Source organism: Geotrypetes seraphini, chromosome 9, assembly GCF_902459505.1.
Source record: "Geotrypetes seraphini chromosome 9, aGeoSer1.1, whole genome shotgun sequence".
Classification (NCBI taxonomy): Eukaryota; Metazoa; Chordata; class Amphibia; order Gymnophiona; family Dermophiidae; genus Geotrypetes; species Geotrypetes seraphini.
This window is the reverse complement of record NC_047092.1, coordinates 98,153,886-98,171,369: the sequence shown is the minus strand read 5'-3', so window position 1 is coordinate 98,171,369 and position 17,484 is coordinate 98,153,886. Positions and strand designations below refer to the sequence as shown.

At 43.0% G+C, this 17,484-nt stretch overlaps 1 protein-coding gene across 9 annotated transcripts in view; it reads right to left on the bottom strand.

The window, feature by feature from the left end:
* Positions 1–17,484, bottom strand: part of YEATS2 (YEATS domain containing 2) — a 1,675,245-nt gene that overhangs the window by 1,089,555 nt on the left and 568,206 nt on the right. For all 9 annotated transcript variants that reach the window (XM_033957686.1, XM_033957691.1, XM_033957693.1 and 6 more), the window contains one exon: positions 11,041–11,202. In XM_033957686.1, the coding sequence (XP_033813577.1) occupies positions 11,041–11,202 (162 nt within the window). The remainder of the gene's footprint in view (positions 1–11,040; positions 11,203–17,484) is intronic.

Below are 17,484 nucleotides of genomic sequence, written 5' to 3'. Positions count from 1 at the left end.
GGAGACAAAATTTTTTTTCAGATATATTAGTGAAAAGGAGGAAGATGAAAAATGGAATTGCTAAACTAAAAGATGCTGGGTACGAATATGTGGCGAGTGATGAGGAAAAAGCAAATGTGCTAATACTTCTGTTCTGTGTTCACAGAAGAAAATCCTGGAGAAGGACCAAGATTGTCTGGCAAAGTTACATGAGAAAATGGAGTAGATTCTGCGCCGTTCACGGAGAAGAGTGTTTATGAGCAACTTGAAAAACTGAAGGTGGACAAAGCGATGGGAACAGACAGGATTCATTCCAGGATACTAAGGGAGCTCAGAGAGGTTCTGGCGAGTCCTATTAAAGACTTGTTCAACAAATCTCTGGAGACGGGAGTGGTTCCTGGGGATTGGAGGAGAGCGGATGTGGTCCCTATTCACAAAAGTGGTCACAGGGATGAAGCAGGAAACTACAGGCTTATAAGCCTCACTTCGGTTGTTGGAAAAATAATGGTAGTGTTGCTGAAAGAAAGGACAATGTATTTCCTTGAATCTAATGGGTTACAGGATACGAGGCAACATGGCTTTACAAAAGGTAAATCTTGCCAAACGAACCTGATTAAATTTTTTGATTGGGTGACCGGAGAGCTGGATCGAGGATATATGCTAGATGTAATTTACTTAGATTTCAGCAAAACCTTTGATACAGCTCCTCATAAGAGGCTGTTGAACAAACTTGAAGGGCTGAAGTTAGGACCCAAAGTGGTGAACTGGGTTAGAAACTTAGATTTCAGCAAAGCCTTTGATACAGCTCCTCATAGGAGGCTGTTGAACAAACTTGAAGGGCTGAAGTTAAGACCCAAAGTGGTGAACTGGGTTAGAAACTGGCTGTCAGACAGACGCCAGAAGGTGGTGGTTAATGGAAGTCGCTCGGAGGAAGGAAAGGTGAGTAATGGAGTCCCTCAGGGTTCGGTGCTGGGGCCGATCCTGTTCAATATCCTGTTCAAACCTTAGCCCATTGGTAAACTCTCCCACTCATATAGCAGGGCACATTCTAGACATGGTTCTTGTTCCATCACCACTCAAAGATCGGTTTCAAGTTACGGCTTGCACACAACTCCCTTGGACTGATCATTTTCTCATTAGTTTCTCTCAGTCTACTAGGTTCAATGCCCTAATCCTTCATCCTAAAACAATAACTTCTCATGATTTCACAAAACTTGGCGATCTGTGTCTGTATATGGCCGTTTGGGGGAGAGGGCTTGAATGGCTGAAGAGGGCTTGAATGGCTGGGAGAGTGTAGATGGACTGGAGTAGGTTTTGACGCAGATTTCGGTAGTTGGAACCCAAGCAAAGTACCGGGTAGAGCTTTGGATTCTTGCCCAGAAATAGCTAAGAAGAAAAAATGTAAATTGAATCAGGTTGGGCAGACTGTATAGACCATTTGGGTCTTTATCTGCCGTCATCTACTATGTTATTATAATATGGAGTCAAATTTGGGAGGCTATATCTAATCTTCATGTCTCTCTGTCACGAAGGCCAGTCTTAGGTTTCTTTTTCAAAAATCCCGATATTAATTTATACCACAGAGCGGCCTGGTGTCCCAGGAAGTCCACTTGAAAACATAGGACAAGCAAGCTATATTGATTTTTAAGATTTTTCCAATCCTGGAACCCTTCCAGAATGCCCTGCAGCACCCCACTGGTGATGCTCTTCCAGTCCGAGTATTGTCCATTTACCCCCACTCTCTGTTTCCTATGTTCTAGCCAGTTTTTAATCCACGTGAGTATTTCACCCTCGATTCCAAGGCTCACAATTTTCCAAAGTAGTCGTTCATGTGGAACCTTGTCAAACGCCTTCTGAAAATCCAGGTATACAATGTCGACCGGGTCGCCCTTGTCTATCTTCAGGACCCCTTGCAATATGAATCCCTCCCAGTTAAAGTCGTGCCCACTTTAAAGTTACTAGGAGTCACTTTTGACTGTAAATTCTCCTATCACAATCATATTAGTACAGTGGTCCAGAAATGCTTCCACCGCCTTAGAATGATACGTTCCCTTTCCAAACTATTAGACCCAGCTTCCCTGAATACACTAATCCATTCTTTGGTAATTTCTTGTATACATTATTGTAATGCCCTTTATAAGGGCATTACAAAAAAGGAAAGACGCCTTCAGATAGTGCAAAATACTGCTATCAAGATCATTTATGGCGCAAAGAAATATGACCATGTTTCTCCTCTTCTATTCAACCCACATTGGCTGCCCGAACATAGAATTAATTACAAAATTCTATTATTAACTTTTACAACTCGCACAAATAATCAACCAGAGTTCATTGATAGACTTCTAATTCCTTATTATCCCACTAAATCTCTTTGTTCTACATCACAAAATCTCCTCGTTATACCATCATTAAAACTAATTAACACGTTGAGATCTAACAACTTCGCTGTCACTGCACCCTCTCTTTGGAATTCGCTCCCCAATCACTTACGAATCGAATCCACGATAAAGCAATTTAAAGCAAAACTAAAAACATTCTTATTTGAAGATGCTTTTAGATAAAACTGTCCTTTTTAGGACTAAAACAACCATAGCTATTACCCTTACCTACTGTTTTATCCTTAAGTGTGCCTTTTTCAAATAGTGTAGTTCTACCCTTTTTTCCTAATTGTGTGCAATTAGTATATATGTTTTTGTATATATCTACTAACCTAACATGGTTTTGTTTAATATTTTAACTCCAACTGTTTTGATCCTTTTAAGACATCTCTTTTTTTATTATTATTGTACACCGCCTAGAAATTTGAATAAGCAGTATAAAAAATCTTTTAATAAACTTGAACCTTGAAACTTTACTCCCTTGAAGACGTGCAGCTAGTCCATCAAACAAGATCTGCCTTTGCTGAAACCGTGCTGGCTGGTCCTCATCAGACCATGTCCATCAAGGTGATAAATGATGCGGTCCTTTATCAGTGACTTTACCATCTTTCCCAGTACCAAGGTCAGACTCACTGGTCTGTAGTTTCCCGGATCTCCCTTCGAACATTTTTTGAAAATTGGCGTAACATTCGCCACCTTCCAGTCTTCCAAAATCTTTCCTAATTTGATCAACAGATTGGCTATTAGTTGAAGCAGTTCAGCTATAGTCCCTTTCAGTTCCCTGATGACCCTCGGATGGATGCCATCTGGTCCCGAGGATTTATCGCTCTTAAACCTATCACTCTGCCTACATACCTCCTCTAAACTGACCATCAACCCTGCCAGTTTCCCATCTTCGTTTCCAGCATATAGCCTGATGGGTTCTGGTATGCTGTGTATATCCTCTTCGGTAAATACAGACGCAAAAAATGTGTTCAGTTTGTCGGCGATTGCTTTGTCCTCCTTTAACATTCCCTTTATTCTTTGGTCATCCAACGGTCCCACCGCTTCCTTCGCGGGTCGTTTCCCCTTTATATATTGAAAGAACAGCTTGAAGTTTTTTGCCTCCTTGGCTATTTTTTCCTTGTAGTTTCTTATGGCATCTGCATTGATGTTGTTTGTGTTTATTCCAGTTTTCGTCCATCTTTGACCTTTTCCATTCCTTAAACAAAGTTTTCTTCTCTCTGATCGCTTCCTTCACCTCTACAGTGAGCCACGCCGATCCTTTGTTCTTTTTCCTCTTGGATCCCTTGTTGATATGCGATATATATAGATTTTGTGCCTTGGTGACTGTGTTCTTAAAAAGGAACCAAGCATGCTTTAGCGTTTTTACAGTGCTTATCCTCATCTTAATCTTCTTCCCCACCATGAGTCTCATCCCTTCGTAATTCCCTTTTAGGAAGTTCAGTGCCATGGCTGTCATTCTGGACCAATATTTCGCCTCCCCACCTAGATCGAAGCAGATCATATTGTGATTGCAGTTTCCCAGCGTCCCTTCTGCATCTTGTGCTGGTCTTCGCAGTCCATTTAGAATTAAGTCCAGAATTCCTCTTGTATTTTCCTTGACAAGTTGTTCCAGGAAGCAATCGCCTACAGCATCCAGGAACTTGGTCTCCATAGTGCAGTCTGATGTACCTAGGTTCCAGTCTATCCTCGGATGGTTGAAGTCATCCATGATAACTGCGTTGCCTCCCTTACAGTTGCGCAGGGCCGGATTTAGATGAAAAGAGGCCCTAGGCTATTCCACTTATGAGGCCCTTTCACCTCCCATTTTTAAGTTTGTAAATTACATGAGAGATAATAAAATACATCATTACTGTGATATATATCAATATGTTAAATGAAACATGTTGATATTGGTACTAACCTTTATAAAAAATGTGACACAGATCTTCAGGCCCTAGGCTGAAGCCTAGTTAGGAAAATCCGGCCCTGCAGTTGTGTTTAATCTCGTCCGTCATTTCTCCATCAATTTCTTCTGACTGCCTTGGGGGTTGGTAGTAGATGCCGATCTTCGTTTCCAGTCCATTTGTTCCCGGAATTTTGACCCATAAAGACTCTAAACTTATCAGTCAGTTGTGGCTTGTTCTCTCCAGTAGATTCAATTCCCTCTTTGACGTATATGGCAATGCCCCCACCTTTTTGAACCACTGTGTCTCTGCAGTATAGTTTGTATCCCGGTAGCACAGTGTCCCAGACATTTTCCTCAGTCCACCATGTTTCCATAATGCTGATGCTGTCAACGTTATTTTTTTGTGCCATAGCTTCTAATTCACCCATCTTAGTACTAAGGCTCCTTGCGTTCATGTACATACACTTGAGTTTGCGGCCTGTTCCCTTCTTGCATTTCCTTCTCCCTTGCATCCCTTTCGATCTGTCTTGCCTGTAATCCAGTGAGTCTTTCCCTCTATCTCCCTGCACAGTATCCTTCGGGTATACCAGTTCCTGAACCATCGACTTTCTCTCTTGGTCGACTGTCGGCTTTCCCCTTCTTCCTAGTCTAAAAACATTTCAACTTCCCTCTTGATGTTGCTTGCAAGTAGCCTCGTTCCATCTTTGCTGAGGTGGAGTCCATCCTTCCTGAATAGCTTGCTCTTACTCCAGAACGTCGTCCAGTTGCACACAAAGTGGAATCCTTCTTCCTCACATCTGCCTGGGCGTGTTCTCCTCTGTACCTGCTGTGTCTGCCTGGCTGTGTCTCCTCAGCACCTGTGTCCTCTGTGCCTGCCTGGCTGTGTGTCCGCTGCGCCTGCTGTGTCCTCTGTATCCGCCTGGTTGTGTGTCCTCTGTAGCTGCTGTGTCCGCCTGGTTGTATATCCTCTGTACTTGCTGTGTCCGCCTGGTTGTGTGTCCTCTGTACCTGCTGTGTCCGCCTGGTTGTGTGTCCTCTGTACCAGCTGTGTCCGCCTGGCTTTGTGTTCTCTGTAGCTCCTGTGTCCGCCTGGTTGTGTGTCCTCTGTATCTGCTGTGTCCGGCTGGTTGTGTGTCTTCTGTAGCTGCTGTGTCCGGCTGGTTGTGTGTCCTCTGTACCTGCTATGTCTGCCTGGTTGTGTGTCCTCTGTGCTTGCTTTGGTCTCCTACTGCTCTCCTTAACGGTGGCATGTCCCTTCTCGAGGCCCTTCGCAAAAGCGCTCTTGCTAAGGTGAGCGCCTTTAACGTTTGCCTTCGTCGTACCAATGACCAGATCGTTTTTAAAGATGTTGAAGAGCACGGGTCCAGGCAGAGTATTATCCATTTACCTCCACTCTCTGTTTCCTATGCGCCAGCCAGTTTTTAATCCACATGAGTATTTCACTCTCGATTCCATGGCTTGCAATTTTACGAAGTAATCGTTCATGTGGAACCTTGTTGAGCGCCTTCTGAAAATCCAGATATACAATGTCGACTGGGTCGCCCTTGTCTATCTGCCTGTTTACTCACTCGAAGAAATGCAGCAAGTTCATCAAACAAGATCTGCCTTTGCTGAAACCATGCTGGCTGGTCCTATCAGCCCGTGTTCGTCAAGGTGATAAATGATGCGGTCCTTTATCAGCGCCTCTACCATCTTTCCCGGTACAGAGGCCAGACTCACTGGCCTATAGTTTCCCGGCTCCTCCCTTGAACCTTTTTTGAAGATCAGTGTAACATTCGCCACCTTCCAGTCCTCTGGAATTTTTCCCAATTTGACAAACAGGTTGGCTACTAGTTGAAGCAGTTCAGCTATAGTTTCTTTCAGTTCCTTGATGACCCTCGGATGGATGCCATCTGGTCCTGGAGATTTATCGCTCTTAAGCATATCTATCTGCCTGCATACCTCTTCTAGACTGACCGTCAACCCTGTCAGTTTCCCGTCTTCATTTCCAGCATATGGCCTGATGGGTTCTGGTATGCTATGTATATCCTCTTCGGTAAATACAGACACAAAAAATGTGTTCAGTTTGTCAGCGATTGCTTTGTCCTCCTTTAGCACTCCCTTCATTCCATGGTCATCCAACGGTCCTATTGCTTCCTTCGCGGGTCATATCCCCTTGATATATCGAAAGATAGCTTGAAGTTTATTGCTTCCTTGGTTATTTTTTCCTCATAGTCTCTTCTGGCCCCTTTTACTGCCTTATGGCACCTGCATTGATGTTGTTTGCGCTTATTCCAATTTTCGTCCGTTTTTGACCTTTTCCATTCCTTAAACAAAGTTTTCTTGTCTGTGATCGTGAGGGAAAAAGCATACTAGATCTGGTCCTCACAAATGGGGAAAATATCTCTAATGTTCGAGTGGGTGTCAACCTGGGAAATAACGATCATCAAATGGTTTGGTTTTATATAACAGCTAATGTGGAGGGCGGCCATACATAACTCAAAGTCCTAGATTTCAAATGACTTTAGTAAAATGGGACCGTACCTGAAGAAAGAGCTGTTAGGATGAGAGGACATATGGGAAGAAAATCAATAAAAACAAGAGAAAAAGGAAGCCGATATGGTTCTCCAACCTAGTGGCTGAGAAAATAAAGGCGAAAGAGTTGGCGTTCATGAAATATAAAAAAACCCGAGGAGAGCAGAAAGGACTACAGGGTGAAACTGAAAGAAGCCAAGAGAGAGATGCGTTTTGCGAAGGCACAGGCGGAAGAACAAATGGCTAAAAATGTAAAAAAGGGAGATAAAAAATTTTTCTGATATATTAGTGAAAGGAGGAAGATAAAAAATGGAATTGCTAGGCTAAAAGATGCTGGGAACAAATATGTGGAGAGTGATGAGGAGAAAGCAAATGTGCTAAACAAATACTTCTGTTCTGTGTTCACAGAAGAAAATCCTGGAGAAGGACCGAGATTGTCTGGCAAAGGTACATGAGAAAATGGAGTAGATTCTGCGCCGTTCACGGAGGAGGGTGCTTATGAGCAACTTGAAAAACTGAAGGTGGACAAAGCGATGGGACCAAACGGGATCCATCCCAGGATACTAAGGGAACTCAGAGAGGTTCTGGCGAGTCCTATTAAAGACTTGTTCAACAAATCTCTGGAGACGGGAGTGATTCCTGGGGATTGAAGGAGAGCGGATGTGGTCCCTATTCATAAAAGTGGTCACAGGGATGAAGCAGGAAACTACAGGCCGGTGAGCCTCACTTCAGTTGTTGGAAAAATAATGGAAGTGTTGCTGAAAGAAAGGATAGTGTACTTCCTTGAATCTAATGGGTTACAGGATCCGAGGCAACATGGCTTCACAAAAGGTAAATCGTGCCAAACGAACTTGATTGAATTTTTTGATTGGGTGACCAGAGAGCTGGATCGAGGACATATGCTAGATGTAATTTACTTGGATTTCAGCAAAGCCTTTGATACAGTTCCTCATAGGAGGCTATTGAACAAACTTGAAGGGCTGAAGTTAGGACCCAAAGTGGTGAACTGGGTCAGAAACTGACTGTCGGACAGACGCCAGAGGGTGGTGATTAATGGAAGTCGCTCGAAGGAAGGAAAGGTGACTAGTGGAGTCCCTCAGGGTTCGGTGCTGGGGCCAATCCTGTTCAATATGTTTGTGAGTGACATTGCTGAAGGGTTAGAAGGAAAAGTGTTCCTTTTTGCAGATGATACCAAGATTTGTAACAGAGTAGACATCGAAGAGGGAGTGGAAAATATGAAAAAGGATCTGCAAAAATTAGAAGAATGGTCTAATGCCTGGTAACTAAAATTCAATGCAAAGAAATGCAGAGTAATGCATTTGGGGATTAATAATAGGAAGGAACTGTATATGCTGGGAGGAGAGAAGCTGATATGCACGGACGGGGAGAGGGACCTTGGGGTTATAGTGTCCGAAGGTCTAAAGGCGAAAAAACAGTGTGACAAGGCAGTGGCTGCTGCCAGAAGGATGCTGGGCTGTATAAAGAGAGACGTATTCAGTAGAAGGAAGAAGGTGTTGATGCCCCTGTACAGGTCATTGGTGAGGCCCCACTTGGAGTATTGTGTTCAGTTTTGGAGACCGTATCTGGCGAAAGACGTAAGAAGACTTGAGGCGGTCCAGAGGAGGGCGACGAAAATGATAGGAGGCTTGCGCCAGAAGACGTATGAGGAGAGACTGGAAGCCCTGAATATGTATACCCTAGAGGAAAGGAGAGACAGGGGAGATATGATTCAGACGTTCAAATGCTTGAAGGGTATTAACGTAGAACAAAATCTTTTTCAGAGAAAGGAAAATGGTAAAACCAGAGGACATAATTTGAGGTTGAGGGGTGGTAGATTCAGGGGCAATGTTAGGAAATTCTACTTTACGGAGAGGGTAGTGGATGCCTGGAATGCGCTCCCGAGAGAGGTGGTGGAGAGTAAAACTGTGACTGAGTTCAAAGAAGCATGGGATGAACACAGAAGATTTAGAATCAGAAAATAATATTAAATATTGAACTAGGCCAGTTACTGGGCAGACTTGCACGGTCTGTGTCTGTGTATGGCCGTTTGGTGGAGGATGGGCAGGGGAGGGCTTCAAAGGCTGGGAGGATGTAGATGGGCTGGAGTAAGTCTTAACAGAGATTTCGGCAGTTGGAACCCAAGCACAGTACCGGGTAAAGCTTTGGATTCTTGCCCAGAAATAGCTAAGAAGAAAAAATTTTATTAAAAAAAAAAAATTTAAATTGAATCAGGTTGGGCAGACTGGATGGACCATTCGGGTCTTTATCTGCCGTCATCTACTATGTTACTATGTAAGTGGGGAAACAGTGGTCTAAGCTGAAAGGAGCAATAAAAATATCTACTGACTTTTATGTGAGGAAAATAAATAAAATCAAGAAGAAAAAGAAAATCGATAATAGTTCTCTAAACTAGTGGCACAGAAAATAAAGGCAAAAGAGTTGGCGATCGTGAAATACACAAAAAACTCAAAAAGAGGAGTACGGAAAGGACTACCAGGTGAAACTTAAAGAAGCCAGAGAGAGATACATCTAGCAAAAGCACAAGCGGAAGAGCAAATGGCTAGAAATGTAATAAAGGGAGACAAAATTTTTTCAGATATATTAGTAAAAAGAGTAATATGAAAAATGGAATAGCAAGACTAAAAGATGATATGTATTGATATGTGGAGAGTGATGAGGAAAAAGCAAGCATGCTAAACAAATACTTCTGTTCTATGTTCACAGAAGATGATCCTGGAAAAGGACCAAGATTGTCTGGAAAAGTTACACACAAGAATGGAGTAGATACTGTGCCATTCACGGAAGAAAGTGTTTGCAAATAACTTGAAAAATTGAAGGTGGACAAAGCAATGGGCCGGATGGGATCCATACCAGGATTTTAAGGGAGCTCAGAGAGGTTCTGGAAGATCATATTAAAGATTTGTTCAACAAATCTTTGGAGACGGGATTGGTTCCTGGGGATTGGAGGAGCATATGTGGTCCCTATTCTGGTCCCTATTCACAAAAGTGGTCACAGAGATTAAGCGAGAAACTACAGGCTGGTAAGCGGTTATTGGAAAAATAATGGAAGCGTTACTGAAAGAAAGGATAGTGAAATTTCTAGAATCAAATGGGTTACAGAATCCAAGGCAACATGTTTTTACTAAATGTAAACTGTACCAAATTAATCTGATTTAATTTTTTGAATGGGTGACCAGAGAACTGGATCAAGGGCATATGCTAGATGTAATTTACTTAGTTTTCAGCAAAGCCTTTGACACGGTTCCTCATAAAAGGCTCTTGAACAAACTTGATGGGCTGAAGTTAGAACCCAAATTGGTGAACTGGATTAGAAACTGGTTGATGGACAGATGCCAAAGGGTGGAGGTTAATGGAATTTGTTTGGATGAAGAAAAGGTGAGTAGTGGAGTCCCTCAAGGATCAGTGCTGGGGCCAATCCTGTTTAATATGTTTATGAGCGACATTGCTGAAGGGGTTCTGGCCCAAAAATATCTAAGAAAAAGAATTAAATTATTAATTTATAGAGCATATATGGTTGGGCAGAATGGATGGACCATTCGGGTCTTTATCTGCCGTCATTTCCTATGTTACTATATATTAAATAAGAGGAGCAGAGGAAATGCATGCACATACTTTGGACTACCTGAATAAAAATCACTGAAAACTAGAAATTGTTGCTATAGGACAAGGATAGGAAATTCTACACCAAAAACTTAAAACTTTTTAGCATCTTTCTGTAAAAATCATTTTCTCTTTTGAAGTTTAAATAGAATACCAGTGGTTATATGAATGGTCTTATGGAAATTGAGCTAACCATTTTTTTTTTTACCTGAGGTGGTTGACCTAGTTGTCCATGTGGCCAATGAGGATAGCCCATTCAATTGCATCCAAAAACCCACACAATTAATTGGCTTTTTAATTAATCCACTTGTCCTTAGGTAAATATTGATCTCTTGATGTACTAAATCCAAAAAGCCATAAATCAGCAAAATTGAGGGCCAGCCCATTTATCCATAAGACTGCATACATTATGCAAAACATGCATAATTTAATTCATTGCACATAATTTCTTCAAGAATAATTTAAAGCATAATGCACAATAGCCTTTTGCATTTTATTTTACGTTCTAAGATGAAATCCCTATTTCTACTAAATTTGTCTTACTCCAACCTTTAACAATAAATCCAAATCTGCGAAGAAACAGAACAATGAGGCACATAAAGGGAGGCACATGGGATATACAGAAATACTAAAATGTATTTATTAATAAAGTTGTACCTGACTTCTACCAGGTCATTAGGCTTATAGCTGGGATGAAGGAAGAACCAAACTTTCTTCACAAAATGACTTATACTGGGCTCCTTCCGAGATCCTCGAACATAAATCATCCACTTATGGGTAGACTGGTCACTCTCCTCTCTCTTATTGGGAGGAATGTACCTGAGGATAAAGATTCAGAATCAGAATGTATTAAATTTACAACAGTTTCAACCTTTATAACATGAAAATATTGTATATTTTGGTAAGATACAGATAAACTGACTGCATTGCTCAGAGTAAGCACAGTTACTTACCGTAACAGATGTTATCCAGGAACAGCACGCAGATATTCTCACACATGGGTGATGTCACCGACAGAGCCCCGGTACAGACACTTTAAAAGTGCATCGCTTCTTTAAGATTTTAAAAAGTTTGCAATAGCCCACACCACACATGCACGAGTGCCTTCCCACCCGATGGAGGCGCACAATCCATCAGTTAAGATAAGCTAGCTAAGAAGCCAACCAGGGGTGGAGGGTGGGTTGTGAGAATATCTGCCTACTGTCCATGGATGACACCTGTTACGGTTAAGTAACTGTGCTTTATCCCAGGACAAGCAAGCAGCATATTCTCACATATGGGTGACCTCCAAGCTAACCAGAATGGAATGGTGGGAGTGTTGGTCTTCAAGAAAACAAATTTTGTAATAATGACTGGCTGAAGTGCCTATCTCGTCTGGAGAAAGACTCCAGACAATAATGAGAGGAGAATGTGTGAACCGAGGACCAGGTGGCAGCTGTACATATTTCCTCAATATGAATAGATCTAAGGAAAACAACAAAAGCTGCCATAGCTCAGACTGTATGGGCTGTGACATGACTCATGAGGGTCAGGCCAGACTGAACATAGTAGAATGAAATATAGGCAGCTACCCAGCTGTAAATCGATCTCTTGGAAACAGGACGACCCAACTTGTAGGATCAAATAAGATGAAAATTTGGGGAAAAGTACTATGAGACTTTGGCAATGTAAGAAAAGAAACCAAAGTACGCTTATAGTTCAGAGTGCAAAGAGCCACATAAGAACAAGGCTGAAGGAAAAAACCTGGAAGAACAATCAAATGTTTGAGACGAAATGCCATCACCACTTTCAATAGAAATTGTGGGTGCATGCGCAGAACCACTTTATCATGGTGAAAAAACTATGACGGGCGAATCCACCACTAACGCTTGTAACTCACTGACTCTCCTGGGAAAATAGAGACCTCCAAAAAGTATGGAGGAGGTCATATAGTGTTGAAGCAACTGCTGAATACAGGACGCATGGAAGTACAATGTTAAAGAGGAGCAAGGGTCCACCTCGGAATACGAAGATGAAGTCTTGTGAGTAATGGTCCATGTTATATGGAAACCATGTGGTCTAAGACAGTGTTCTTCACCAGCCGGTCTGCAGGAAATTCCTGTGCAGGGCCGGCAGAAAATTCCTGCACAGGGCCGGCGAGATCGGTGTGTAAAATTCCTGCCGATCTGTGCAGGACTGGTGAGAGCCTCCGATGGCAGCTTTCTCCCCTCCGCTCCTGTCCCAGCATCTCTTAGTAGTTGCCTGCAGCAGCGATTCACTTCGGCAGCCTTGGGGCTTTTGATGAGTCGCGGCCTGCCTCTTTCCTCAGAGGCAGCGTGACCCATCAAAGGACCAAAGGAAGCGGTGCAGGTGTAGTGACGGCAAGATTAATCGATAGGCTCTCCACCCTTGTTAGTTCCCACCACCTAGAAAAAGTCAATCCTGGAGAACAACAAAACAGCAGACATAGGTGAAAACACCATGATAGAATCTTGAAATCTGCATCCATGTAAGGGCCCAAACAGGGAAAGAAGGTCTGGACATCAGCTGTAAGCTTCATAATAAAAATATGCTCATAGAGCCATATCAGAAAGATCAAGTCTGTTGTTTCTCCTTTATGTTATTTTTTTTTAACTGAGAAGGCAGAGTCAAGCAGCGGAAGACAATGCTGCTGACAATATTAATTCAGTATACAGTAGCAATGTTGGTTCTCCTTCCATATTGTGACCAGTCAGACACAATGCCTGCCAAGGTCCCAGTTAGGTCAGGGGGAAAAATAAAAATGAAAACCAGGAAGGGAAATTCCAAGGTCCCTCCGGTTCCTGAGACTGACAATTTCTCCTTTGACCACCAGAGGGAGCCTGAATTGACTGAGGAGTTAGGTGATCTGTACACGAGTCACCACCGGGGGAGCCCAAGAGCCCCTGAGTCTACCTAGTCTGCTGACTCAGGTAGATTAGGGCATGCCTCTAGAGTATGTAAGCCAGCAGTTGAAATCAGACAGGCAGGCCGGCTAGGGAGGAGGTTCAAACCTGCCCTCCCTGAGTTTCTCCCTGGGTCAAGCAGGTGCTCTAAGCCTACCCTTATGGAAGTGGAGGAGTCTGGGCAAGCTGTCTTTGCTAGAAGCGAAAGTTCCAATGGAAATACAAGAGAGCTGTGTGGAAGCAGTTGCAGATCCTCCAGAAGCCATGGAGGTTGGCTTAATTACTATCTGCAAGCAGTGAGTTTTTTTTTTTGGTTCAAGAAACTGTTCGTCTTTTGGAACTGTTTGATTTTGAGAGCTGATTGTTTGAGCTCATAATTTTTGTTGTTTGTTATAAGGCTGAGTGTCAAATGGGGAGAGGTTTTGCTAACACCCAGGGAAGGAATTTTGAAAGCTATTAGTTGTGCTTTTGTCTTGCAAAACCTGTGACACTCTCCTTTGCCCGGCAGTGATATTTTAGGCTGCCGGAGGCTTTAACTTTGAGCACTGTGGTTTGGAGAACAAGTACCCTGAACTTTATTTTGTTTGTTGCACTACCTGCTTGGGAGCAGGCTGTGCTAGCTCTGAGGAGAGCTGAAACCTCAGGTGCAACTGTGACTAAATTAGTACTCAGAGAAAGTTTGGACTGTTTGTTTTTTGGTGCTGTTTCATTTGGACTATCTGTTGTATTTTGCATTATTGGAGTTTTTGCTTTTTGCCATTTTCATCTTTATTTATGAGCCACTGACTTTTATGTAGAATAAGTAAAAGTGAAATATTTTTGATTTAAACTCCATTGGTGTGTTTTGATTTTGTTGCCAAATTGGTAGCAGTGCAATCCTGCAGGGTGACTCAAGTCCGGGTCACACGTCCGTGCAATTTCAAGGTGTAACCACCAGTAGTGCTGTGGAGTTCCGATACCCGGCAGCAGAGTGGTGACAATATCGACACCAAACAGATAGTCTTAATTTTTGAGTGGAAAATGGAAACTGAGGCTATGCTCCTGAGGACCACGTCAAAAAGGCTGAGCAGGCTTTTGTTGAGTAGTCAAGTGAATTGAAGTGGGTACTACTTTCACTTTCCAGTTGAGGAGGATCAGGATGAGTAAGCCTAGCAGTATACCTGCACTGGTCAAAAGAAGCAGACTTGATTTGAAGAATGCTGAAAATTTCTTGACCATATGCTTCAGATAGCTGAAAAGTTCTTGACCATACGCTTCAGATAGAAGAAACCCAGTCCTCTCAACCAAGAGATACGGACGCAGATATACTCACCCCATAATACATCTGGAATGAAGAATCCACCAGAAGAGACTCAGAGACAAGTTGAGTGTATTGAAATGTAGAACATGGGGTGAGTTCGGTAATGGTCTGGTGCTTAAGAGACACCGTACAAGACCATATATGAAGCTGAACTCCCAATACAGAAGATCGATGTCGAGAGTTCCAATGATTCGATGTCCTGGTAAAAAAACCTGGAGCGTCTGTGATGCTATAAAGGTTATATAGCAACGGTGCCAATAGTCGATGTCATGATGCACTCAGACTGGATCTGCACTGGAAAGGTCAGAGTCAACACCGGTACCCATGAATGGAATTCGACACCGGGTGAAGCCATGGTAACATCAACTTTTTTTTTTTTTTTGTAACTCATCGAGTTTCACCTGGAAAAGGGAAAGAACAGTGCTGGTAGTCGGTGTCGAGATATGTCCATACCAAAACAACACCGTAATAGGCAGAGTTGACACCGGGGAAATCTGTGTCTGCATCCACAGTGAATAAACTCGCTGAGTTTCACCCTAAAGGCAACCATGGTGCGGGTGGTCGGTCAATATAGATAGACCGGATCGGCACCGGGATGGTTTTATGTCGACACCAGGAGAAGAGGTGTCGACACGCACTGAACCAATACCTCAGAGTAGCACTGGTAGGGTAGGCGGAACTTCTGTGCCCATACTGAAAGTTTGATGAGAAGGCCAATAACGAGGCACTCACTGGCATGGTAACCGAGTGCATACGGGACTCATGCAAAGTCAGCATGACTTGACTCAATGTAACTAAGACCTGCGTCCTGGAGGATAAAGTCCAAAGAAACTATGACACCAGAGTCGACACCGATTGATCCTGCGGTGTTGAAACTTCAGCCCCACACATCTGGTGCGGGGAACTCCAAAGACGGTAAAGTACCCCCCCCCTTTTTTTTTTTTTTTTTGCAACAACAAAAGTTGTACCAGCCCCAAAAGATCATGAGAAAAGACTAATATCCGAAGAAGCTCGAAAATGTTACTTGAAGAAAACTCAAGTCAGCGGCCTGACATGGACAGGAACAGCACCTTCAGCGAACTTGAAGTCAGAGGCTGAGATGAACCAAGAGGCCCTATCGAATCAAACCCAAAGACAAGGAAAACTAAACTAATTTCAGTCATTGAATTCTTTTTTTTTTTTTAATGAAAAGAAAATCATATTATACTGAATAAAAAAAGGGTCTGACTAAAAAGTCAGAAATCCACGAGAGAAGGAAGGCATTAAAAAGTTTAACGATCGTTGAAATGAGACTTCTTAGCTCCACGGAAACAATAAAACTGAGGGACCGCGCGCCTTTGTCGGGTGGGAGGGCACTCACGCATGTGCTGTGCAGGCAATCGTGAACTTTTAAAGTGTTAGTACCGGGGCTCCATTGGTGACATCACCCATGTGTGAGAATATGCTGCCTGTTTGTCCTGAGATAAATAGCTAATATAGCGGGACTGGGGTCCACAAACTTGATCTCAGAGGGCCATAATACATTTTCAGAATTTCCACAATGAATATGGTGACAAGCACATTTCACAGGAGCCTAAACAGGAATGGTTAGTCTTATGTCAGAATTCCCAGCAGCCGCTTAACATACCCGAAGTATGGGCAGGAAGAAGCAGGAAAATTAATTCAAGATTAAAAGGTCTTAATTTCCCCAAAAGGAGGATTGGAAAAGAAATGCTGATAACAAGAATACCTATAACACAGGGTGGGAAATGGACCATACATATAGGCCAATAGGAAATAACAGATGACTCAGCTGTTTCACAGAAAGAGAAAACAATATGGCTAACAAAACACCCTAGGTCATCTAGCAGTAAGATCAGAGAATCAAGGAAGGAGTGGACACAGCTGCTATAACGACTTCCCTACCCAGCCAAACCTCTTGCATCACCAGAGGAACTGAAGGCAGACAAAAGAATGGAGATGCCCTTGAACTTGGATGACAACCGAGGGACTGACTGTACATAGAGGGGCATTTTCAATATGACATCTATATTTGATTTTGGATATTTTGGGAAAAATGTCGAGAAATTGAGGAGAATAAATGACCATTTTCAAATCAGCAGAAAAACTTTTTTTTTAAAAAATGGCCATTTCCTAGATGTGTTTGTCCTCAGTGCATCTCTTTTTAAACCATTAAAAAAAAAATAAAGCCCCAAACCCATTCAAATAAAACACACCCAAAAAACAACCATTGGTCCGTAGGAGGGGCCAGCATTCTTAGCAGACTAGTGCTGCCCGATTCACTTCAGTGAGCCAATTAGAATCGATTAGTTTTCCCCCAAAATCAGATTCACCGATTCAGTAACCAACCCTCCCCCAGGTGAAACTTGACATACCTCCAGGCCTTCTAAACCAGCAGCAGCAGTGGCGGTAGAAACATAGAAACATAGAAATAGACGGCAGATAAGGGCCCACGGCCCATAGTCTGCCCACCTTAATGTCCCTCCCCTACCTTTGCCCTGTGAAGAGATCCCATGTGCCGATCCCATTTGGCCTTAAAATCAGGCACGCTGCTGGCCTCAATCACCTGTAGTGGAAGACTATTCCAGCGATCAACCACTCTTTCAGTGAAAAAGAATTTCCTGGTGTCACCTCGTAGTTTCCCGCCCCTGATTTTCAACGGATGCCCTCTTGTTGTCGTGGGACCCTTGAAAAAGAAGATATCTTCCTCCGCCTCGATGCGGCCCGTAAGATACTTGAACGTCTCGATCATGTCCCCCCTCTCTCTGCGCTCCTCGAGCGAGTATAGCTGTAATTTGTCAAGCCGTTTTTCGTATGGTAGATCCTTGAGTCCCGAGACCATCCGGGTGGCCATTCTTTGCACCGACTCCAGTCTCAGCACATCCTTGCGATAATGCG